The following is a 25,048-nucleotide window of genomic DNA, read 5'->3' as shown; positions in this document are numbered from 1 at the left end:
CAGGCTGATTTCATCTCTGTGTCTACGTTTGAATCCATCCAACCTGAGCGTCTGCCGGTCCGGTCTGCCCCACTGCTTGGATACGAAGGTAGGAAGTCACACAGCTACTATTAGTTATACTTTCATTCGCCTTCATGTGGGGACAGAACAAAGATGCCATATAGACAGGTCACTATTTAATGGGCTGGTGGGGGCTTTTTGGCATTTGTGTAAATGAAATACCAATGTCAATGCTGAATATCAGTCAGGACCTGGATAGGCGAGTGTGTGCTTGAATGTACGTTAAGGGGAATTTTAAGAGATAGATAGTTTCATTTGTTATTTTTCAAATAGTTCAAGAGTAATAATTACTTTTTTTAAGTTGTTTTATATATTTTTCAAAGTTAAAGTAGTTCAGTAAAGCGGAGGCAAACTCTATAAATTGTTACTGTTTTGCTACATTAGTCCATACATATTTCATCAGCAACTGATCAATTGTAACAGCTGCCATTAGGGAGTACTTATGTATTGAGCAGCTTAGACAGTCAGCAACCCCAATCTTGTTGAGAAGCTTCTGGGAAAGAGAAGGTGAAAATGAAACTAAACTTCAATCTAAGAAAAATAGTAAAAACAGCTCTCTAGTATGAAATGTCAGCAACTATCTGTTCACTAGGGCCCAGTTTACCCATCACTGAGTCAGCCCCTTTGTGGTCAGCTGCAACATCCATGTTAGACAACCTACTGGAAAACTGGAAGAAGGGCCTGGTTCAAGAGGGGTGCACGGGAGGAGTCACGTAGTACCCCGAAGCACTCTATCACTTGTGCCCCAGGTAAAATAAATAATTTCTAGTACATTTAAGGAAAAATGCTATCAAATTGCACTCGTTTTTTTGCACTTTTTTTTTAGCAAAATAATAAATCAGAAACATTAATTGTACTATCACCTAGAATATGCATGTTGGTAGTAAATACAGGGAACCATAGCACCTTGCACCCATTTGCAGTCCCTAGTACACATCAGAATGAATGTACAGTAGGCAGCACTGGAACACAAATACCTACAGACATTCAGTGCAATAAAGGGTGAAATGTGCAAAAGCTTTGACAGTTTGTGATAACTTTTTACTATATGCACCTAACAGTGCATATAGTAAATAAGGGCTACAGTATGTTTTTTTTAAAAAAATTAAAATTTTAAATGTAATCATAGCAATACTGCAATTGGGTTCTGCCAGTATATATTTTTAAACATTAAGGGGGCTATTTACTAAAATCCAAATTTATCTCATTGTTTCAATAAAAAAAAGCTCGACCAAAAACCCATTCCCGATTTTGATCTATTTGTTGATAAAACAACTCGATTTAATCAGATCGGAAACAAAAACTTGATAAAATTGAGCGAAAACCCGAATCGTATGATTTTTTAACCTTTCTCCCAAATCACTAGATTTTTGTCATGTTTTTGTCCGAAAATCCCTGAATTTATGGAATTAACAGGCTAAACCCAGTGCAGACCATGATATCTTCTAGTTGGGATAGGGACTTTTTGCATCATCAGGGTATAATAAATCTCAAAAAATTTGAGTTTTTGTGTTCTTGCCCCAAAAAGCCCAACCAGATAAATTTGAGGTTTAGTAAATAACCCCTCAATGTGATTATGCATTAGCAACTTCTTTTTTTTTGGTTATACTTTATTGCAGAAACTATGGTACAGAATTTGTTGACATTTCTATTTTATTCATTATTACTGGGTTATTAGAAATTGCATGCTATGTTTTTTTAAGGTTGTTTCTCGTATTTAGACTTGTTGATAATGAAGTGTTTTACAAATGTGACTTAAAACATTGCAACAAACATTACTTTCCCACATGCTATACTTAAAGGTAAATAATATCTCTACAGAGTTACATGTCCAGACTAGCAGTTGTGGCAGTCAACTAAGGTTACCTTGTCTTGGCAACAAATGTGCTGCTTTTTTTTAACCCATTCTGACAACATGAAAACCAAACCATCGTTTGATATGTAGTCTTAAGTGAAAATGTATTTATATTTGTATATTGATATTATAACAATTATCAATTATTTTTCTATATCAGACACATGATGACACTCACCTCTTCACTGCAAAATAACTCTGATTACTGTGATTATATTGGGACTAGGCAAGAAGCTGACCTTTTTTATCTAAGGAGGACCATTCTAACTGGATGCCACATGGATATATGAATGAGTCATATAGTCAAATAAAGGCTAAAGGCACATAGTCTTAATTAGTACATGTGCATATTTGTATATAAATGAAGAAGCACTGCCAGTAAATGCATGTGCTAGCCTATCACACATACATCATTCTCACCTGTGCAAGGTAACAGTATATTACATTTGAATGCCTGCAGACCATTTTGTTGTGTCTAATCTTTTACCAGTGGAGAACAGCAAGTGTGGGTTAAGGTATCCTTTCGCTTTGTCTAAAGTAAACATAACACCTTCTAGAAAGAACTATTTGCTTGTTAGAAGGTTTTTCTCCTGCTTTTGTGTACAATACTTGTGCCAAAATTATCAGTTTATGCGTGTTGCCCTTTGCCCACACTTACAATCTGTTTGTCAGTAGCAACCATATCATTAGTAATGGAGGAAAGCAAAAAGTTCAGGCTGTTTACTCCTATGATAGATTAAGAGTTCATACAGTCATATGAAAAATTTTGGGAACCCCTCTTAATTCTTTGAAGTTTTGTTTATCATTGGCTGAGCTTTCAAAGTAGCAACTTCCTTTTAATATATAACATGCCTTATGGAAACAGTAGTATTTCAGCAGTGACATAAAGTTTATTGGATTAACAGAAAATATGCAATATGCATCATAACAAAATTAGACAGGTGCATAAATTTGGGCACCCCAACAGAGATATTACATCAATACTTAGTTGAGCCTCCTTTTGCAAATGTAACAGCCTCTAGACACCTCCTATAGCCTTTGATGAGTGTCTGGATGGTGGTATTTATGACCATTCGTCCATACAAAATCTCTCCAGTTCAGTTAAATTGGATGACTGCGGGCATGGACAGCCTGCTTTAAATCATCCCATGATGATATTCAAGTTGGGGGAATTGTGACGGCCATTCCAGAGTATTGTATTCTCTCTCTGCATAAATGCCTTTGTGACTGATGCTTGAACATTATCCTGCGCGACTATTTTGTCCAAATACATTAAAGTTAATGGGCGTCCGAATAATTTTGACACACTGAATTTTTATGCAGGCGTCAAATTTTTGTTGTTGTGATTAATTTTTTCCGCAGTTTCGCGAAAACATTCACAGACGGCAAAATGCAAAAGTTCGCAGCAAATCCATACCTGGCGAATACATTTGCCCATCACTAGTGGTCCCTTATAGCCTAAATTGGCTAAGGAATCAGATACTGTGTTTAGCCAGTAACCACTCTAAATAGGTCAATGGGAATATTGACTAAATTGACTAATCAATATGACCAACTGGTAGCTGCTCAATTCTAAGCAGATTTCAAATGTTTTGTTTTAAGGCAAACGCATAGGTAAATGTTAACAAAATTTGTGGCCCTTTTTATCAGCCCACATGTGAGATAGCAGTACATGGGACAATCTGTCTGTAATGGCTACTAGTTTTTATCATCTATCCACAGAAAACAACCATAATAAAATGTCATTGTTCATTTTAAGATCATATATGCAGTATATATATTATCTGGTTGATGTCTAATGGAAACTAGAAACTGTACTTTAGGGCCACCCATGTTTTAAAATGTGCGCTTCACCTATTTCACCACCTATTCACCACTTTTACCCTGTGCACAATTTTTTGAATCCAATAAAATTATGGTAAAACATAACTTTAGGTAATATTTGGCTGTATGTTAGAACACGAAATAGTATTAGATATGGCTTAGTTGATAAATTGCCTGAATTTGTGTATTAGCATAATGGTGTTGTCACCTTTTAGTGGGGTGTAAGTTCCCATCACTGAGTAAAGTAATACATTTAACAACATTAAAAATTGCATAATATGTAGTTAGAATTTAGAGTTGCCACTGGTGAAACGGAGTCAACAGATTTAGGGACGTTAGCTTTAAAAACTCTGTAATTGCATTTTACACAGATCTTTAACTACAGAAATGTTTAGTTTTCTGAAAGTTTCAGAAAGTCAGAATCTTTTTCAAAAAGTCAGAACCAGTAATGAAGACTATATATACAGTCAGATTCTGCTTTTATATTCAATCAGTTGATACATACAAATTTTGTAAATTAACAGACGCATATTATATTTACATATCTTAAATGTATACATATTTTTTTGAGAAGAGACCATTTTCACGATGGTTCAGCTCTTCAAATCGAATGCAATGCTTTCCAAAACACTTTGGGGGGTATTTATTAAGCTCCAAATATCCGAACCTCAAATAATTCGTAGTTTTTGGAGGGAAAAAAAACTATGAATTTTTCGAGATTTAAAAACTCTATACCCGGCATCTAAAAGCTCTCAAGGTCCTATATAAGACAATGAGGAAGGTACCAGTGTCTGCGCTGATGTCCGTACCGATATCCGATGAGTTTGTGGTTTCTGCGCAAAAAACTCTGTAAACTCAAAAAAAAATCTAAGTTTTTGAGCAAAACTCCGAACAATTCTGAGTTTTTGATCAAAACTCTGAACAATTCTGAGTTTTTGATCAAAACTCCGAACAATTCGGAGTTTTCAGGGAAAGCACCGAAGTTTGCCCGACCATATTTTTTCGGCTTTTTTCTTCATAAATAATCGGAGTTGCTCGGATTTCTAACTTAGAAATACTGAGATAAATTCGGACCTTGATAAATAACCCCCTTAGTTTAACCTTCACTGCCTTGTAAATAAATGTTTGTACACACCCATGACAATATTCTTTTGCAGAGATGTCTAATTTGGTACATAGTAACTAGCCAGGTTTCAGTTCCAGGGGACTATTTTTACATATTAGTAGACGGTGGCTACATTTGTAAGGTTAGGATTTAGAAGCAGCATTAAAAACAGAACACCTTGTTGATTGGTAACACCATGTAGAAATAGAATGGAATATTCAATGAAATCAGAAGCCTGAAAATGGTCTTCCCTGGAGAATTATGTTTAGGCAGTCACAGAAATAGCATTTCTGTTCTGATATATCTACATATTGTTTCTATCTGCTACAGTGTTATTAGTTTAACAAATATAAACATAGCTATGGGCACGAATGTTAGGGATGCACCGAATCTAGCATTCAGCAGCATTCAGATTCTTCAGAATCCTTGTGTATGCAATCCATCCATATGCAAATTAGGATTCGGATTTGGTTCGGTATTCGGCCAAATCTTTCACAAAGGATTTGGCCGAATCCCAAATAGTGGATTCAGTGCGTCCCTAATGTGCAAAAACATTTTTCTCAAGACAGATCACAATGTAAAGGCACAATGTAGGAGTGTTTTAACATCATGAATCATAAGTATAAGTATAGTTTCACTCTTGCTAGTTACTTAAATTGCGAACACTGGAAAGGTCTTCCTAAAGATCATATTGCAAATGTAGTAAGAGGACCTTTTCAAATTTACTAAAAATACAAGAAAGTAGGTAAAGGTAATGGCAAAATTGTAATATGGTTTAATATAAAATATGGGTAAACCTATGTCACCCTTAGGGTGAATGAAAGCAATGGCTGCTGAGTTAATGGGTATAAATAGGGAATGCCCCCTGGAAGTCGTGAGTACAAATAAGCAGCAGTTTTTTATGCAGACAGGTTATTTGTGCACTGAAAGCAATGGCTGCTGATCTAATTATCTAACTCATAATTAATATGAAGCAGCTTTACATCATAACAAAAACAAAAGATTTGTTCCATACAAGCCCTATTCCTTGAACTCACGTTGAACAAATGTACTATACCTTAAATGTCCATTGTTTGCTTTCTCACCCAACCTGCAGGAAGTCTTGTGTTTTGTGCTCCCACCAGGTTCTGTTTATATGTAGAATTTTTGGATTCATTTCTACCTTGTAATAAATATAGTTATATATAAACAAATGCCCTGTAAGGCTACACATTTATTGTTATTGCTACCTTTTATTACTCATCTTTCTATTTAGGCATTCTTCTCATCATATTCCACTCTCTTATTCAAATCAATGCATGGTTGCTAGGGCAATTTGGGCCCTAGCAACCAGACTGCAAATTGCAAACTGGAGAGCTGCTGAATATAAAGCTAACTCAAAAGCTACATAATAATAAGCTTTTTCATTTCTAATTGATGCCAGTAGATAGGTGGAACTGCAAAACAAAAAAGGACAGAAAAAAAACACAACTGATTGAATTTCATTCAGTCAAAAGGCCCCAAATATTAATTTTTAGGTGACATTTCCCTTTAAGATACAATATGTGCTGCAGTAAGAACAACGTCTTTATGACATCATGCTTATGTGTCTTCTAGAGCAAGAGACAACATCTATCTTAATAAGCTACTACATCTATCTTTATAAACTACTACATCAATCCTAATAAGCTACTACATTTATCTTAATAAGTTACTACATCTATCTTAATAAGCTACTACATCTATCTTACTAAGCTACTACATCAATCTTAATAAGCTACTATATCTACATTTTTGAAAGAAAATGGATACATTTTCTAGATCATATAGTGAACCAAAAGATCCTAAACATGTTGTTGACCCATACTGGGAAATCATCAACCCCAAACCCGATATCCAGGCCCTGTTTGAGGAGTTTAACATCTTATTTTTTTATGGATGCTTGCCACCAATTGACCTTAAATGGACCAACAGGGTATCTAAGTATGTAAATTGTTATATAATGAGAAGCCAACACCTTTTAAGATTAAAATTAATTTGTGTTTAGCAGTTCTAGACTGACAGCCCTTAATATTATTGAGAACTTTTAAACAAATCATTCAATCAAAAACATTTTAAAGTCAGTTAAGCCGTTAAAGTATGCTGAGATGTGTGTTCATCCAACAGCTAAAGTACTGTTTTCATTTTTTCTAACTGCTTTTTTATTACATGTACATTATTTTTAAAGTGATTTGTTAGTGTTTTCTAGAACTAAGTAAATGAATAGAAACCACATAATATAAAACTATAATAAAGATAGTGACTGGATGGTAAACTGTTACCAGAAAATTTCATACAAAGCTGTTTATTTTGCATGAGTGATACAAATCAGGGAACAAAGGAAGCATTGCATTAATATTAAGCAGCCCTGAGCAATATCATAGAGTAAAATAGTATTTCTCTGCTCGAAGTCAAACACATTCTGTTGAATTTCAATTTAAAATGTTATAAATCAGTCCCAAGATTTAAAAAGTAGAAGAGACAACTGATAATTGGTAATTTGGTCCAGAAAATGTAAACAATGGTGCTTACAATGTTGGCATTTTTTGTGGTTGCTGAGGTTTTTTTCATGATAGTGTAAGGGGCAAATTCATCAAGGGTCGAATTTCAAAGTAAAAAAATACTTCGATATTCGACCATCGAATTTAAATACTTCGAATTCCAATATTGAATTCGAACTTTTTTGATCGAATTTGGGTATTCTGCGGTTTATGTAAAATCGTTCGATCGAACGATTAAATCGTTTGAATCAAATGATTCAAACGATTTAATCGAACGTTTCAAACGATTTTATCGTACAATCGTACGATTTTACTTCGACTTCAAAAACTGTAGAAGGTCCCCATAGGCTAACATAGCACTTCGGCAGGTTTAATTTGGCGAAGTATTGAAGTCGAATTTTTTTTTAAAGAGACATTACTTCGATTATTGAATGGTCGAATATTCAAACTATTTTACTTCGAATCGAATTCGAAGTCGTAGTATCCTATTCGATGGTCGAAGTATCCAAAAAATTACTTTGCTTTTTGAATTTTATTGCTTCGAAAATTCCATCGAATTCACTTCGACCCTTGATAAATCTGCACCTAAGTGTAAAATGCTGAATTTGCTTCATGCAATTACAGCTGTGCTGAATTTACTTGTATTTGTAAAAAGACAAAAGGGTAGTTAAAAAGACCAAACTAGCGCAAATGTGGAGCAGAATACATACAAACAATCTATCAAATGTTGTTCTATTCCAGAAAAGCTGGCTATTTTGCACATTATCAAATAACTGGAAAAAATGAAATTCGCTTGAACAAACCTATTCTGAATTTACGACCAAGGAAAGATACAGTGCAAGTAAGTGCAAGTATTTGTAACATTTTGTAGTTACTTGTAGAATTGCCAAACTCACCCCTTCACAAGAGCAATTTGACCCAAACACTTTTGATTAGTTTTGTAAAATCTTTCATTGGGAATTTGCATGCAACTCCTTTATATTGTACTTTGTTCTTTATAAGAAAATAAAACCTGCCTCATTTTGTATTATACAGATACTCCTACATGAAATGATACACTACTACCTGTTTATCAAAGATATACCTGACATAAATCATGGGACAGCCTTTCAGAATGAAATGGAACGTATCAACAGAGAAAGTGGTGCAAATATTACGGTAAGTGCTTTTATACATTGTATCAACAATAAACCATAAGACTATAGATCTGAAATTTCAGACTGGGCTATGCAGGACTTTTATATATCCATTTGTTTTGTTAACTATTATTCTTATTTCTGGTTAAAATTAAAGTCAGAATACTCTAAAAATGTAAAAATGCAATGGCCTGTTTTAATACACTTAGAAATCGGCAATTGTGCTGCACACTAGTGATGTGCGGGTCCACCTGCCCCCTTTGGTGATGTCACAGATGGGTGGGGCAAAGCAAACACATTACTGGAGGGGCTGGGAAAGGGCAGGTATTGCATCAATGCTGGGGCCCATCATCAGCATGGGTAACCACCTGCCTGGGACCTGATATAGGGATAATACTCTATGCTATTACATGCTTAAATATATTTGGCACCAAAAAAATACAGAAAAAATACAAAAAACATTTTTATATTGAAATTAATCAGGGTTTTCTTTGTATTATTTTATAGATTATCGCCCCTTTCGATTATGAATATGAGGCTCTCAAGTGCCACTGGTGGAAATGTGATGGACCCTGTGGAGAATTAGTAAAAAGAATTAGGAATGCCGCTCCAGGCTCCAAGGCACACAAGCGCAAATGCGGAGGAAACTTTATAAAAATTCAGGAACCTGCAAATAAGAGGAGCAAATCTGACCTATAGAATTTACAAGGGAATATTATGGAATCTTCCCTCTTGAGAAAGCCAACATCAACATAAAAGCACCAGGAGAAGAACTACAGTCTTCACCTGGTGTTCACAAGAAACAGAAAAGACTCAGCATACAGCCCTACTCAAATCAAGACTTCAGGCTAAAGGCAGGACCGCCATCAGAAATCGCAGGGCCCCATACGACAAAATTTCCTGGGCCCCCTGGGCTGCACCCACCGCAAGCCCCACCTACAGGTCTGCCTTCCCCTCCCCACAGGTCAGCCCCCCACCACACAGTAAAAAAACAAAAAAAATATTGGTGGCTAGGGTTCCCCATAAGAAAACATTTGTGGCCAGGGCCCCCCCATTAAAAAATATCGGTGGCAAGGACCCCACATGAGAAAAAAAAATTGGTGGCCAAAATTGGTGGCCAGGGCCCCCCCCCCAACGTCCATGCCTTCCCAAAGTCAGCAGCTCTCATAAAGATGGGGGGCCCGGCTAATCAAGTAAGTGTGGCGTGGCCAAGCCCCCCCTTACCCTCGGGGCCCCCTACAACTCTCCCTCCTGTTGCCCCCTGATGGCTGCCCTGGCTAAAGGCCACTAACAAATCTAAATATATGAGCTGTATCCAGATAAATCTTAACTTAAGCCTAATTTAGCAATTATTTCTTAACTATGTTAAATATTCCGTTAATGGAGTATTTTGTTTTGTTCCATAATGCTAGTAATATATCAGTATTTTACATGTTTCTTTGCAAAATGTTAAATCGATGTGAATAAAACTGATTAAAAAAAAAACCAGTTGCTTCTATGTGTGGTTTGGCCATCAAATGGCACACAGGCATTCAGAGTATGATGAGTACTTCCTAAATGTCCCAGGATACATTATAACCAGGTGGCTGCACTCAGCAACAAAGTATTAGAAAAGACAGAGTGGCACATGTCGCTTAATCCTTCACTAAAAAACACATTCAGATTAAATAATCTAATATAGATCAAAGTAACAAATCATTTAAAACGTATTACTTTATCTTTACAATGTAATTTCCAAGAGAGAATTCATAAGAACATAAACTAATGATACTTGCAGTAGGTAGCAATTTTTACTGCCCCCTATTTTAGTTTTTTACACTGTACAATCATATCCACCATTTCCCCTGTACCAAATTTCTTTTTCTGACTCTTTCCAGCTTTAAAATCGGGAGCCCATATTTAAACAAATACCCTGTATGAATACAAAGTTATTGTTATTGCTACTTTTTATTCTCCATCTTTTTATTCAGGCCTCTCCTATTCATATTCCAGTCTCTTATTCAAATCAAGGCATGGTTGCTAAAATAATTTTTGACAGCTCTTTCTGTTTCCAAAATGTTGGGAAGTATGCCATCGTGTGTAATTGTGTATTATGGTCGGTAGATATGCATCATTCATTATTTGTGATGAATATTTGCTGTGGAACACAGGAACCTACCATTGCACTAAAAAAATAAAGGAAAATATTACTATTATGCTGAGCATATAAAAAATATATTGGTATAGCTTATTGATCTGACATTAGGCATATGGATAAGCGCAGGCTGGGACCAGAGGCACAGGGATGAACTTGGAAGGAGATTTGCCTGCAACAGCAGAGTTCAACCTTCAGTCTATTGCTGTGACCACTTCCCATGGGAGAATGGAGAGACACTCCTAGCCCTCATTCAAGCCTGGACACAGAACATCTCTCTTTTACTTGAAGAGGAAAACATTTGTCATATTGGGTATACAGGCAGTCCCCGGGTTGCATAAAAGATAGGGTCTGTAGGTTTAGTATAGTATTTATTTTTACCTTTCTGTGCTCTGCAGTAGACAACACATGCATTGCATTGGGGCAGGTGGTTTATCAAAGTTAAATGCTAATAAAACCCTTGGGTGCCTTTCAATTAATACAGCCCTTGTCCTAAGAAAGCTACAGTGCTGTTGGCCCAGTATTTAATATGACATGCAAATGGATTTTCCACTAAGAACTAATTCTGCAGCATGTTCTAGAGTTTTTCTGCCATGTGCTGAGCCCTGGTGTAGCTTTCCGTGAACTCAACATAGTTTTATGTCTCTGTGTCTGTCACTTTGTATCGAGGCATGTTGCAATTTAACATCTATGAGCCAGGGGTCTCATTACTTTAGATTTGTAATTATAAGTCTGATTCATACCCACCAAACATTAAAAAAGGAACATTGGCACAGAGTTACCATTGCTGCATTTTACACCATTGGTTTTCCACAATAAAATGTGCCAGTTTAAGTTAATTGGCATTCAAAGTTAAAGACAGGTGATATTGTTCTCTCCCCATGGAGACCAACAAAATACCTGAGATTGCCCAGTGTAATATTGCCCTAAGGCTTATCTAAAACTGTGTTGGTCTTTGTTTTATTATCTTTTATTAAGAGCAAGGGCACATGGAATGTTGACTCTGTTACTCTCACCAGATGCCCTTCCACATCTCCATTTATCTGCACTGAAAAGTACAGTTACCGCCTGAGTGCTGGTATGCAGAGTGGAGATTGGCCTGAAAAATGTGAAATTACGCATTTTTAAATCTGATTTCTGATCCGCTCCATGTACCTGCATTCAGACAGAAGCTGTACGGAGTGCAATGGAGTGTGCTCTAGGCATATAATTCTTCTGCCTGCCTATTCCTAGTACAGACTGTGACTCTGTGACTATGTACAGGGCATCAGTAAGCAGTGGGGGAGGATGTTTTTGCTCAAGTCAATGTGGGGGTGGGGGCAATCAGATCCGGGGGTTTGCCTTGGGTGCCCTTTGGCTTGGCATTATAGTGGATGAATAAAATTTATATTTTTGGCCTTGGTTTTTTTTGTAAGCTTGTTAATTAAAAATGCCATGAAATCAGGAATGCTCACATCACCTTATATTTACATAGCTGAAACTGCACTGGGAAGGAAGTTCAGTTATTTATATGCAACATGATGAGATTATGGTCAAAGTTTCTGTTTTCCACACTAGGCTGAGCACTGAATGTGAATACGTAAAAAAAATACTTCAAGTTTGTAGGTAAAATGGCTTTGGGGCTGTTTAATAAATATTGCATGCATGGGATGCAATATCCAGAAAGTTCCAAATTATGGAAAGGCCATCTCCCACAGAATCCATTTTAATCAAATAATCGAAAATTATAAAAAAAACATTTCTCTGTAATAATAAAACAGTAGCTTTTATTTGATCCCAATTAAGATATAATTAATTATTATTGGAGGCAAAACAATAGTGTTGGGTTTAACTAATGTTTAAATGATTTTTTTATCAGAATTAAGGTATGGAGATTCAAATTAAGGAAAGCCCTAGGTCCCAAGAATTCTGGATATCAGGTTCCATACCTGTATTAAATTGTATATATATATATATATATATATATATATATATATATATATATATATATATATATATATATATATATATATATATATATATATATATATATAAATAATGGTCTGTGTGCTGCCTCAGAGATCACCTGACAAGAGGCATTGCAGCTCTAACTGTAATAGGAAAAAGTGTGGTAAAGTGAGTAAAATACACAACTCTTTCCATTAACTGGCTGATGTAACCTTGGTCTGTTTGAGACCACAGTGAATCGTAGGATCCCAGGAGCTGGCCCTTGGTACTTAAAATTGCAGTTTTTCTATTTATAAATATCATATGGCACATACTACTAGAAAAGTAGGTATTTTTCTGAACAGTTTTTTTTGGATTAAGCAGTGTTTTAAATATGGGCTGTTTTATACAATACATTTTTATAAAGAACTGCAGTGTTCATGGGCATAGTTTCCTTTTAATTTTTTATGTATCAATCATAGTCAGGGGTGCATTTGGGTCTGATGCCACCCGAAGCACCAGACCTGATATCTTCTACCCCTCATCACCCCAACCACCATGTCTACCTTCTATTTTGTCCAACAAGGCAAATGGAGTCCTGAAGCTTCATTGCTTATGGCTTTTCATTCTGATTTTGTGGAGGGTGTGAAAACTCACTGTGTGTACTGTAGTAATGATCCCTGTAACTGGATTCATTGGGTTGGCAATTGCTCATAAGGTTTCCAAAAGGTGATGGAAAATGATGTAACAGTCATTTGCTGTGATATTCTTGTGAAAGTAGCTACTAGTATGCTGTACTGCTGTAGTGTGTTTGGCAAAACGAACAAATTCAGTAAAATTGGCATATTGTATAAAAAATGTATAATTTCCCTCTGTAGTCCCTTGATAAAGAAGGCCCCAAATATATGTACCTTTTCCTGCATCTGCATAAATTACAATGCTAAGCATACTGAATTAACTTTAATCATTTTCATTATGGCTGCTCCCAGTGGGACTGAGCCCCCTCTAATTGAAAAGCATAAACGAAATTCCTATATATAAATATAAAAGTTTTTAGGGGTGTAACTACAGAGGAAGCAGATCCCGTGGTTGCAGGGGGGTCCAGGAGTGTTGGGGGCCCAGTGATGCTCTAATATTAATATTAATATATCTTGAATATATCTTGGTAAAATAGAGCAACTTATCAATATTTTGGGGCCTTAAATTGAAATTGTTGTGGGGCCCAGTAACATCTAGTTGCTCCACTGTAAGGTTTGGTACCATACAAAGTTTTTTCCTTAAGAATCCTCTATGATAGCTGTACTAGACTAGAGCTTTACTTGCCTGATGGCAGCACCAATATTGTTCATAGTCTGACACGGTTTTTATGGGTAGCACAGCCCCCACAAGGGGAGTGGTGATCCTGATCACATGGGTCATTCTAGAACACGGGGTTGGGTGAGTGTAATTGGTTTTAGCTATTTATTCACTGTTTTTTAAATGTTGTGTGTATGGTCTTGAGAAAGGTCTTAGGCAAAGACCGAAACGTTGACCTGTTTTTATAAGATGTAATAAATAAAGAAAAGATTTTTTAACCCTCCAAAGGTTCCTGGTGTGCACCTCGCTCCTTTGATATTTTTATATATATATATATATATATATATATATATATATAATATACAAAATACAAACACATCCCAATCAATACACTCACATATATACATACCTATAGTAAACTAATTGTAGATCTTAGGATCCCAAAAGCCTGGGATATTACACTTGTCCCAAAAGTCATCCAAGCCCCTCTCAAAGGCATTAACAGAATCTGCCATCACAATATCACTGCCCTCATTGTGAAGAACCATTTTCTCTGCTTCAAATAAAATGTCAGTTCCTCAGGTGCTGGCCTCTGTTACTTTGTTCTTTTCTTTCTAAAAAAAAAGTGTTATCTTTCTATTATGCCCTGTAATGTACTTATAAAGAGTAATCATGACCATTCATGTGCACTTAAGTTCCAGAGAAAACAAAACCCAGTCTTGACAGTTTTTTTCATAGTCTAAGGGGCTGATTTATCAAAAATTGAGTTGGATTTTTGTCACGATTCAAGAAAAAATACAAGTACGAATATACTCTTTGTGGATTGGGATTGACGTACAAGAAATTTTAAAAACTATCATATCTCCTGCGCCTCCCCAGTGTTTCTGAACCAATGTGGGTGTGGTTGGGCAGCATGCCGCCCCCTAAAATCCTGCCACCCTATGCCCGGGCCTTGGTGGCCTCTCCACAAATACGGGCCTGTCTCTGACAACTTTATTTATTTTCCCAATCTATTAAAATCCTATTTTATCACATTAGTCAAGCAAAATTAACTTTAATTACACTGTATAAAATTATTTGAATCTTGTTTCCTTCAGTCTGGGAATTCATAATTATAGCAAGCAGGCAGGAGCCATTTTGTGGACACTATTATTAAGGCAAGCCTTGCATCATCTCAAAATCTTGTTTATTTACCAGAATGGGGGACACGATGTCCATCCCCATGCACTGACTCCACAATTAAATGGTAAAGAGAATGGGGGAATATGCGCAGAGCAGTGCCTTCTAAGAAGAGCTAAATGGAAAGTGAATGTAATTGTCTGCCCCGCCTCTATGCCCATGGCATAGAGGAGTGGCAGACAATATTTGATGGACAGCTGAGGTTTTTAAATGATCTTACAACAGCTATGCATGCTTTAATAAAAAATAGAAATTGGATTTCATGTTTAATTTGAAAAGGACTTTTATTATACAGATTTTTGTGTCTGGGTGACAAGTCCACTTTAACAAATTTGCGATTTTCAACCTCATTGAAAATGAATCGGACAATGAGAATCTCACTGACATGCAACTTTTTTTCCACGAAAAATTGTGCGCTGGATTATTTTGTCATGTTCTTTTCTTAAATAAGTTAGCATTCTAGAAAAAAAGTCTTACAAATTTTATCAACGTTTTGTTTCCTCATCCACATTTTTTTTCACAAACTCAGATTTTGATAAATCTGCCATTCATGTCACCAGTCTAGTTCCACATGTCTGTACTCTCTCCAGCTTATAAATATCCTTCTTCTTTATTGCTGGTGGGAAAGCATTCACAGGAGATTTAGTAGATACTGAGTGAATTTTCCTAGAGTTACACAACTTGTTAGCCACAAAAATCCCTGAATCCTTCTCAACACACTGCCATTTAGTGTATAACTCACATTTATATTATGTCTACCAAAGTGCATACCTTTGCATTCATCAACACGGAACCTCATTTTCCAGTTTGCTGCCCAGTTCTCCAATTGGATCAAATCTCTCTGCAAAGTGGCAGCATTCTGTATTTGTTTTTCACAATTTAGTATTATCAGCAAAAATAAAGATAGTACAGGTATGGCATCCGGAAACACATTATCCAGATTTTAAAAATGATTTCCAGCTACTATAAGTAACTTTTTAATTGTCCTTCATTTTTTCTTTATTATGATATTTCTTTTAAATATTTGCCTACTTTTGTCTCTTCTGACTAAGCAACTTTTCAATTGGCCTTAATTTTTTCTTTATTTTAGTTTTTTTTTTAAATATTTGCCTACTTCTGAATCTTTCCAGCTTTCAAATATGTGTCACTGACCCCATTTAAAAAACAAATGCTCCAGGTTTTAAACATGATTTCAGGCTAATTCTAAGCAACTTTTCAATTGGCCTTAAATTTTTTCTTTATCATAGTTTTTTAAATATTTGTCTACTTCTTCTGACTGAGCTTCCAAATATGGGTCACTGACCCATTTAAAAAACAAATGCTTTGTAAGGCTGCGAATGTATTGTTATTGCTACTTTTCTATTATTCATTATTCTATTCAGGCCCTCTCCTATTCATATTTCAGTCTTTTATTGAAATCAGTATGAATGGGGAACAGTGTGAATCTGAATGTTTTGAATGCAGCTGCTCTGCACTGGGTCTAGGAGCTAATGCTATGTATATTGTTGGCTAATAGGTGCAAACATGCACCCTTTAGCCCACATTTTTAAAAGTAAACTAGAATGTCTAGAGTGCAGTGATAAAAATGCTGTTTTATGTAATTTTTCAAGGATTCTAGCACAATGTTTTCTTTACTGTTGCTCTGCCTAAACATGAATATTTGCAAGTTAGGAATTGTAATAAAAATACCTTAATGAACAATAGCAATATAAATAAACGTATAAAGGGAAAAAGCGCGAAGTGTTACTTGACAAAATGGGTGCAATACTCATATCCCATTTCATATTTCTTTAATTTACTTGTCTGGAAGCGGCTTTATTATTACATTAACTGAATGAAATGAAGTGAAGTTGCAGGAAATTGGATGATGTATCACTGAATGATAAGTGGAGAAGTAGTAGCCAAGACTTATTAACTATTATTAAGTAGAATCAGCTTTGTACAAGGACAGTCATAGGGTTAACCTAGCATACTATTTATGACTCTTGGATATTAAAACAATAATTTAATAAGAAAATCATATGTTTTTGTATAAACTGAATAGATTAAATTAAAGCTCTTGCCATGTTATTATACTCAATAGATTCAATGTCCCATACAGAAAAATATACATAGAGCAAGGTGCCCTCTAGTTCTCTGTACTTAGTGACATGTATAAGGGACGCTGCTATGTGGATTGTAATACAGCCTCTGGTCCCTGTTACATACCCACTATTCATTAAGTAAGAATGTGTCCCTGCAGACTGCTTGCAAATTGGACTAAGGAAGTCTCACGTGTAGGGACTATGGAACCTAAATTAGAATCATCGGATTTAGTTACCAGCCCAAAGCTATTTGATTCCCCCATTGGGACTGGCTTTACAAAAAGAAAGGAAATATGTTTTACCTGTCAAGATCTGTCATAACAAATACAAATGTATTTAGAAAGTGATATTATCCTTTAAGGTACAATTTCAAAGACATACATACATAAATAGAGGCGTCAACATACACAACGACAGAATAATAGATTATTTGCAGTTATTGTAAATAATCCACGTCTCTAATTACTCCATGGTTTGGAACCTTAAACTACTGTGATACCCAATATCAGAGTTATACATTTCCAACTATTCAGCTGCTAATAAACGAATTCCCTCATCCTCTGCGTGTTACTGTATTTATACAACTACACACAACATCAGCTATTGTCAAGAGGGAAATGTATAATCTTCAAGTGTGATACTGTGGTAGTAGAACCACAGTCAATGATCTGAATAACACAATATACTGTATATCAGGATAGTTGATACTGTATGTGCTCTACATTAAGGATAGCAGAGCCATGAAGAATACCAGAAAATCCCCCAAATCCTATCCCTTTGTTTCTAGTACTGCTCAAACAGTTTGTCAGTCTGTCAGTTTAATTCTCATTGGGAATCACATCTGTGTTTAACACAAGCCCCCCCCCATGCCCTCCTATTTTAGGACTGCTTATGTCCAAGTTATTTAATCCTCTGCATATATTTAGAAATTGTGATATCTATTAAAAGAACTTTGAAGCAACCAAACAGTGTCCCTCAGAAATATATGTGGGTGAAAAAAACAAAAAGGGTTTTCACTAATAACATTCACTTGGGTGTCAGAAATGTAAGTTGCCTATATCTATCCTTTATGGTTAAATGCTTTTCAAGGAAACACTTTTAAAGGGGTGGTTCACCTTTACGTTAACTTCTAGTATTTTATAGAATGACCAGTTCTAAGCAACTTTTCAATTGGTCTTCATTATTTAATGTTTTAAGTTTTTTAAATTTTTGCCTTCATGTTTTGACTCTTCCAACTTCCAAATGGGGGTCACTGAACCCATCTAAAAAACAAATATAGGCTACAAATGTATTGTTATTGCTATTTTATTATTCATATTTCAGTCTCAAATTGATCATTTGGACATTTGGACTCCAGATTGCTGAAATTGCAAACTGGAGAGCTGCTGAATAAAAAGTTAAACAACTCAAAAACCACAAATAATGAAAAATCAAAGCCAATTGCAAATTGTCTCAGAACATCACTCTCTACGTCATACTAAAAGTTAACTCAAAGGTGAACAACTCCTTTAATAGTGCCTTGGCCAACATGGAACAGTAGCGTGCACACCTCCAAGCTAAACAGTTGGCTTGAGGATTTTTGCAAGTAGGCCCTCCTGTCACTGATCCATGTGGGTCAACCAGGGAACTTTCCATTCAATAATATTAGGAGCAATGTAAGGCAGACAGGAAAGTTTTTTCTATCAGTGTTTCCCACTGGATAGCAGCATCCAACAAAAGTACTACATACCGTTAGTCAAAGGCCAAGTCTCTAATATATAATAACTCTATTCAGGCCCGGACTGGCAATCTGTGGGTTCTGGCAAATGCCAGAGGGGCTGCAATAAGGTCCCATTGAAAGTCAGTATTTAGTGGGCTGGTGGGGCTGTTTGGGCCTCTATGTGGGCTGAGTGGGCCTCTGTGTACCTCAAATGCCAGGGCCTAATTTAATTCTCAGTCCGGACCTGACTCTATTAAAACTCTATTTATAAAAGCTGTGTTTCACTTAGAGGAAGCTGCTCCTGATTCAATTGTTTTAAAGCCGAAGGTCTCCTATTGTGTGTAAGACAATAGATAATGGGGAAAATAAAAGATCCCATGGTTTGGGAAGGTTGACCAAGATTAGGTAGTGTGTGAGCAATTTTCAATAAGATTACAAACTGGAGAAGCCCTATAGTGCTTCTATAGCTTGGTGTCTAGACACCATCTTGGATCAGCAAACACTGCAGCTCCCTACACCATCGTTATGTGCAATATGTATGTCTGGAGCGTAGATTTCCAAGTTAAATTATTTTAATGGATGCTTTTATAAGGGTTTATTACTTTGTGATATAATCTGTATATCATACATAACTACCATTATTATTGTAACAGGGCTGTTCACCCTCCAATCACTTTTTTTAGTTGTTTTCAGATAGTTCAGCAGAAATAAATAATTTTCAATAACTCTCTCTTTTCTATTTGTGACCGCTTTGGGAGGGGGATGGCAGACTCTAGAACCTGTTCTAAATTGATACATTTCAAGCAACAGTTGGGAGTAGTAATGGGTGAATTTGTCCTGTTTCGATTCACCGAAAAATTTGCGAAATGCATTGAAGTCAATGGGCGTCAAAATTATTATGATGGGCATCAATTTTGATGCCCGAGACAATTTTTATATGCCAATTTTGTTCTAATACATTAGGTCAAGGAACCCCTTATCTCCCCAGGAAGTGTCCCTACCATTCAATTAAAACACAGAGACGTATTTTGGCAAAAATCTGTGGAGGTCACAGGCTTTATTTAACAGTTTAAGCATCAAGGACTAGGTACACCCTGACCAAAGCTGTGGCTCTTATCGGTCGTAAAACACCCTGGAGCACCGTCGTTTCAAATGGATCCATTTTACCTAGGGAGGGAGGGTGGGAAACAAAAAACACAAGTAAGTCTGAAATATTTAACTGTACATCCCCTTAAAAACCCTTCTAAACCAGCATTCCTCCCCTTGCCTCCTCCCCTAGCCCGCCCATCTTTTCCCCTCCACTGTTAGCCCCCTCCATTGTTCTTACCTGGGGGCTGGGGAGTGAGAGGCTAGGCTACACCTTGGGGGAAGGGGGGCCCCGCCTAATCCCATGTCAGCCCTACACGGGCTTCATCCCTCTTAAAGTCAATGGGCGTCCGAATAATTTTGACGTGCGACTATTCTGAAATGCACCAAAAAAATTTTGACGCAGCATATTTTTATTCGGCATATTTTTATCCGACATTCGCTGCAAATTTGCGTCTGTCTAATTTATTTGCCCGTCCCTCGTTGGGAGATATGCACTGATGCTGCTGACAAATGTATCAACTAATGAAGCAAATTGTAACAGTTTAGAATCTGCACCTGGATCACTGAGCTGCCAGACTGAAGGAAGGGGAGGAACTCTAAAAAGCCAAACTGTTGGTAGCCAGATAGCTGAAGTATGGGCCTAGTGTTGTCCCACCTGATGTGCTCTAGGTCTTTTCTGCTTACCCCTGGTTCTGCCCCTGATAGGTAAGTATTACCTGCAAGCACTACCAGGGCCGGAACTAGGGGTAGGCAGAAGAGGCAGCTGCCTAGGGCGCAACGATTGAGGGGCGCTGGGAAGCTACCTCTTCTGCCTACCCCTAGACCTGGCTGCGCTCCTCTAACAGCACTTTGCGTTCCACCGTTGACGCGCATGCGCACACCAGCGTCGTTGCGCATGCGCACACCAGCGTCGTTGCGCATGCGCACACCAGCGTCGTTGCGGATGTGCACACCAGCGTCGTTGCGCATGCGCGCACCAGCGTCGGCGTCCATGCGTGTGCCAGAGTCAGCACACATCGAGCTACAGGGGAAGGAGGGGGCGAGCTGGCCAGCTGGGTTGCCTAGGGCGCCCAGCCAGCCTGGCCCGCCTCTGAGCACTACCCACCTTTGGTTTCTATCGAAACAAAATTGTCCACAATTAAGACAATATTTAGGGAGTTATTTATTAAAGTCAGAATGCAAAAAAATCGAAAAAGTCTATTTTTTTTTACTATAAAATCCAAATTTTTAGTGGGAAAAAATCCTCAAATCTTTCGAGATTTAATATACCCCGAGGATGGAAAAAGTTTGAATCCAAAAATCTCATATTTGCTGAGGTTATATATCAGTCAATGGGAGAGGGTCATATCCTATTTGGAAGTTTCTGTGGTCTGAACTGGATTTAGCCCAAAAATCCTGCTATTTCGGGGATTTTTGGGCAAAGATTGGAAATATTCTAATTTGTCTGAAAAAATTGTGCAATCCGGATTTTCAATCGAGTTTGTCCCCAGTCCAATTAAATCCAGCTATTTTAATAAGTTCCAATTGTGGATTATAGTTTGGTCAGGTTTAAATTTAAATACTCGAAATTAATTTAAAAATTCGGCCCTTAATCTTAATATTTAAGTAAAAAAAAAAAAAAGTCTGGATGGATACAATTACATGGCTCATGATATTTACATAGCTGAAAATCACCACTTATCAGGGCACTAATAAGATTTAAGATGTGCCAGGCTCTGTGCCATCTGTACTGGGGTGAAAAGCTTAACTGGTATATTCAGGCAGCTGGTGCTTGAGTCTTTGCATGCTCTTCCTTTGGCTGTGATGTGACCTTACAAAGTATTTGTTTAACTCGTCCCCTATACATTTTGAAACTGAATCCAGAAAACTAGAACTAAAATTCGAAATGCTCTTGTATGGCACTGATTTTAATATTATTTTCTTTATATATGTCTGTGTGTGGCTGTGCTTCTGTGTACATGGGCGTAACTACAGAGTGCAATGGGGCCCAGGAGGTATAGGGGCCACATGAGTTCCTAATTCATATACAATTTCAATAAATATTGGTAAAACTGGTCAACCCGGGGGCCTGAAAAATAATCTGCAGCGGGGCCCAATAATATCTAGTTATGCCACTGTCTGTGTGTTTATAGGGATGACTTTAATACATGAACAGAGCTTTGCTGGTTAATAGGGAAGTAGATAACTTTGCCTCCTCCTCCTCAAATTCTTCTTATGCAGTATTGCCAAAATGAATCCCTTTCTTTTTGCTGGCAACAGGTAAAATGATTATGCATGTTGTCATCCTTTCCACCTAGACTACTGTAACCTGCTACTAACTGATTTCCCAACCTCTCATCACTCCCTACAACAGTATGTATTATATTCTGCTGCTAGAATTCTCTTCCTCTGATCTAAGAGAGAACAGGCACCTCTTTTGATGAAAATCCTTATTTTGGCTCATACAGCAAAGAATAACTTCTCATAAATATTAATGTCCGTCATTTCTCTACACCTCTCTACATCTCTTGTCTTGTGTCTTTGTATAATTCCGGGCAACAGTATTTTATTGTTATTATTGCTTTTTATTACTTACATTCCTATTCAATCCCTCACCTATTCTTATTCCAGTTTCTCATTCAAAAGACTGCCTGGTTGCTAGGGTAAATAAGGCCCTAACAACTGGATGGCTGCTGAAATACCAAACTGGAGAGCAGCTGAACAGAAACTTAAATAATTGAAAAACATATCATTTTAAAAATTAATTTAAAGGTGAACAACCCCTTTAAAATTCAAGACTGCACTTTGTAGGATACCATTAACTTCGAGTTTTCAGGTTTTTAACCCCAACTTCACTCATTCCAATTTTTAACATTCCAGTTTTTTCTTAAATTAGAAACCATTCGAGTTGAGTTCATTCAAGTTCATTTAAAGTCTAAAAAAGACTCACATAGCTCTAAAATTCAACCTTTGATAAATAATGCCCTAAATGTGTAGCCTTGCAGAGCATTTGCTTTTTTAGATAGGGTCAATGACTCCCATTTGAAAGCTAGAAAAAGTCAAAAAGGCAAATTATTCAAAAACGATAAAGAAAAAAGTCCAATTGAAAAGTTGCTTAAAATTGTCCATTCTAAAATATATTAAAAGTGAACTTAAAGGTGAAACGCCCCTTTAATTTTTACAAAAAATGTTTTTTGTTCGGAAAAATATATATTCAATGAACACTGAATGGTTCTGGTTTTGAAATAAATCTTATTTATGAGCTTAAGTCATAACATGGACAAAAGTAGCCCAAATCCATTAACTAACAGCAACCAATAAGACATTTTCTTGCACCTGACCCATCCTCATTCATTTTGTAATTGTTTGAACTTGAACATTTTCATGTAAATGTTGTGAGCTTGTTGGGAGTTGTAGTTTAGCAACAACTGGAGGGACGCAGTCTTGACAACAGTCTCCTGCAGAAATATTATCACAGGGTTGAGCAAACAATTTGGGCAATGCTGAAGGGCTTGCAGAAGTGGAATTGTCTTTACAAATAGTGCATGGTGTGATATCTTAGACCCAGCACCTGCTCTCCCGGCCACAAACAGGCTGTGCAGAGTGGAACATAAGAGTTCTGCACACTCAGCAAAGCCTCTGCTTAAACGAGCTGCTAAGGGCTGTGTTTACTGTCATACAATGCGGAGGGTAGGCAGTACAGCAATGCTTCTAAGAGGATGTGGTACTAAAATAGTCCAGTTACTGTAAAATTAAAGCCTAAAGTTATGTGGAAAAGTTGCATGAGCTGTTTATGTTTAGTAGTCCATGGGACCAAAATAATAAACAATATTTGTTTAGTTTGATACTAGTTCATAAACCATAATAATGAAATATTGACATATATATATATATAACAAAAAAAAAAGAGTCCATGCTCTTTAATAAATTATTTTTATTTTATTTTTCTAAGACCTGTTAGTGCTGATCTCTCTTTTTTGTTTTGTATAGTCTATTTACTGATCGTGCACCCAGGCAAGTTTATTTTGCTTTATCGTGAGTGCTGGCATCCCTTGGAATTTATATATATATATATATATATATATACATATATATATATATGTATTGCAGTGCACCCTCTGTGTTTACTTTCATGCAGTCTTCTCTTTATGGTTGACTTGGATATTGATATGCCTACCTCCTGGAGAATGTTGTTCACTTGTTTGGCTGTTGTGAAGGGGTTTCTCTTCACCATGGAAATGATTCTGAGATCATCCACCACTGTTGTATTCCGTGGACGTCCAGGTATTTTTGCGTTGCTGAGTTCACCACTGTTTTCTTTATTTCTCAGGATGTACCAAACTGTAGATTTTGCAACTCCTAATATTGTAGCAATTTCTCAGATGGGTTTTTTCTGTTTTTTTTTACAAGGATGGCTTGTTTCATCTGCATGGAGAGCTCATTTGACCACATGTTGTCTGATCACAGCAAAATCTTCCACATACAAGCACCCCCTTCAAATCCGCTCCAGGGCTTTTATCTGCTTCATTGATAATGACATAATGAAGGAATTGCCCACACCTGCCCATGAAATAGCCTTTGAGTCAATTGTCCAATTACTTGAGAGCCCCTGAAATGAAGTGATTGTGTTTAAAAAGGCTTTAGCTGCTCACATTTTGAGAAAGTCTGCAGTTCAACTGCATCTGAGTTGTTTCAATAAAAATTCATTGTGGTAATGTACAGAACCAAAATTAGAACAGAGTTGTCTCTGTCTAAATATTTATGGACCTAACTGTATAAACAGTATATATATATATATATATATATATATATATATATATATATATATATATATATATATATATATATATATATATAGTATCGAAGAAGAAAGTGCGCATGACAATAGTCTCATAGAAACAAATATAATGCTTTACGGCATCACAACAAACTTGAACATCGACGCGTTTCGATCCATCGTCAGAACGGTCCCCAGTGGATCGAAATGCCCCGATGTCCAAGTTTGTTGTATCTTCTTCAATATTATATATATATATATATATATATATATATATATATATATATATAATTGTGTTTATTAGATTTTGCCATATGCAGACATTAAGATATGAACACAAAGCTTTTGCACAATGTATTTCATGTGTGCACAAACCTGACAAAGTT

General features: G+C 36.6%; 1 protein-coding gene across 1 annotated transcript; it reads left to right on the top strand.

The window, feature by feature from the left end:
- The first annotated feature begins 7,818 nt into the window (after nucleotides 1–7,818).
- Nucleotides 7,819–9,470, top strand: LOC121401195 (DNA-dependent metalloprotease dvc-1-like). Its single transcript, XM_041585531.1, has 3 exons — nucleotides 7,819–8,204; nucleotides 8,399–8,521; nucleotides 9,007–9,470. Exons 1-3 carry the CDS (start codon nucleotides 8,088–8,090, stop codon nucleotides 9,196–9,198), a joined length of 432 nt encoding a protein of 143 aa, XP_041441465.1. The 5' UTR covers nucleotides 7,819–8,087; the 3' UTR covers nucleotides 9,199–9,470.
- Nucleotides 9,471–25,048: the final 15,578 nt, after the last annotated feature.

Source organism: Xenopus laevis, chromosome 1L, assembly GCF_017654675.1.
Source record: "Xenopus laevis strain J_2021 chromosome 1L, Xenopus_laevis_v10.1, whole genome shotgun sequence".
NCBI lineage: Eukaryota > Metazoa > Chordata > Amphibia > Anura > Pipidae > Xenopus > Xenopus laevis.
The sequence above is the reverse complement of the archived record's forward strand: the minus strand, read 5'-3'. Positions and strand labels throughout refer to the sequence as shown.

Coding starts and splice junctions, on each gene's coding strand:
- LOC121401195 (XM_041585531.1), top strand. CDS start 8,088: ATGTTGTTCTATTCCAGAAAAGCTGGCTATTTTGCACATTATCAAATA. Junction 8,205..8,398: donor CAAGGAAAGATACAGTGCAA/GTAAGTGCAAGT, acceptor TGTATTATACAG/ATACTCCTACATGAAATGAT. Junction 8,522..9,006: donor AAAGTGGTGCAAATATTACG/GTAAGTGCTTTT, acceptor ATTATTTTATAG/ATTATCGCCCCTTTCGATTA.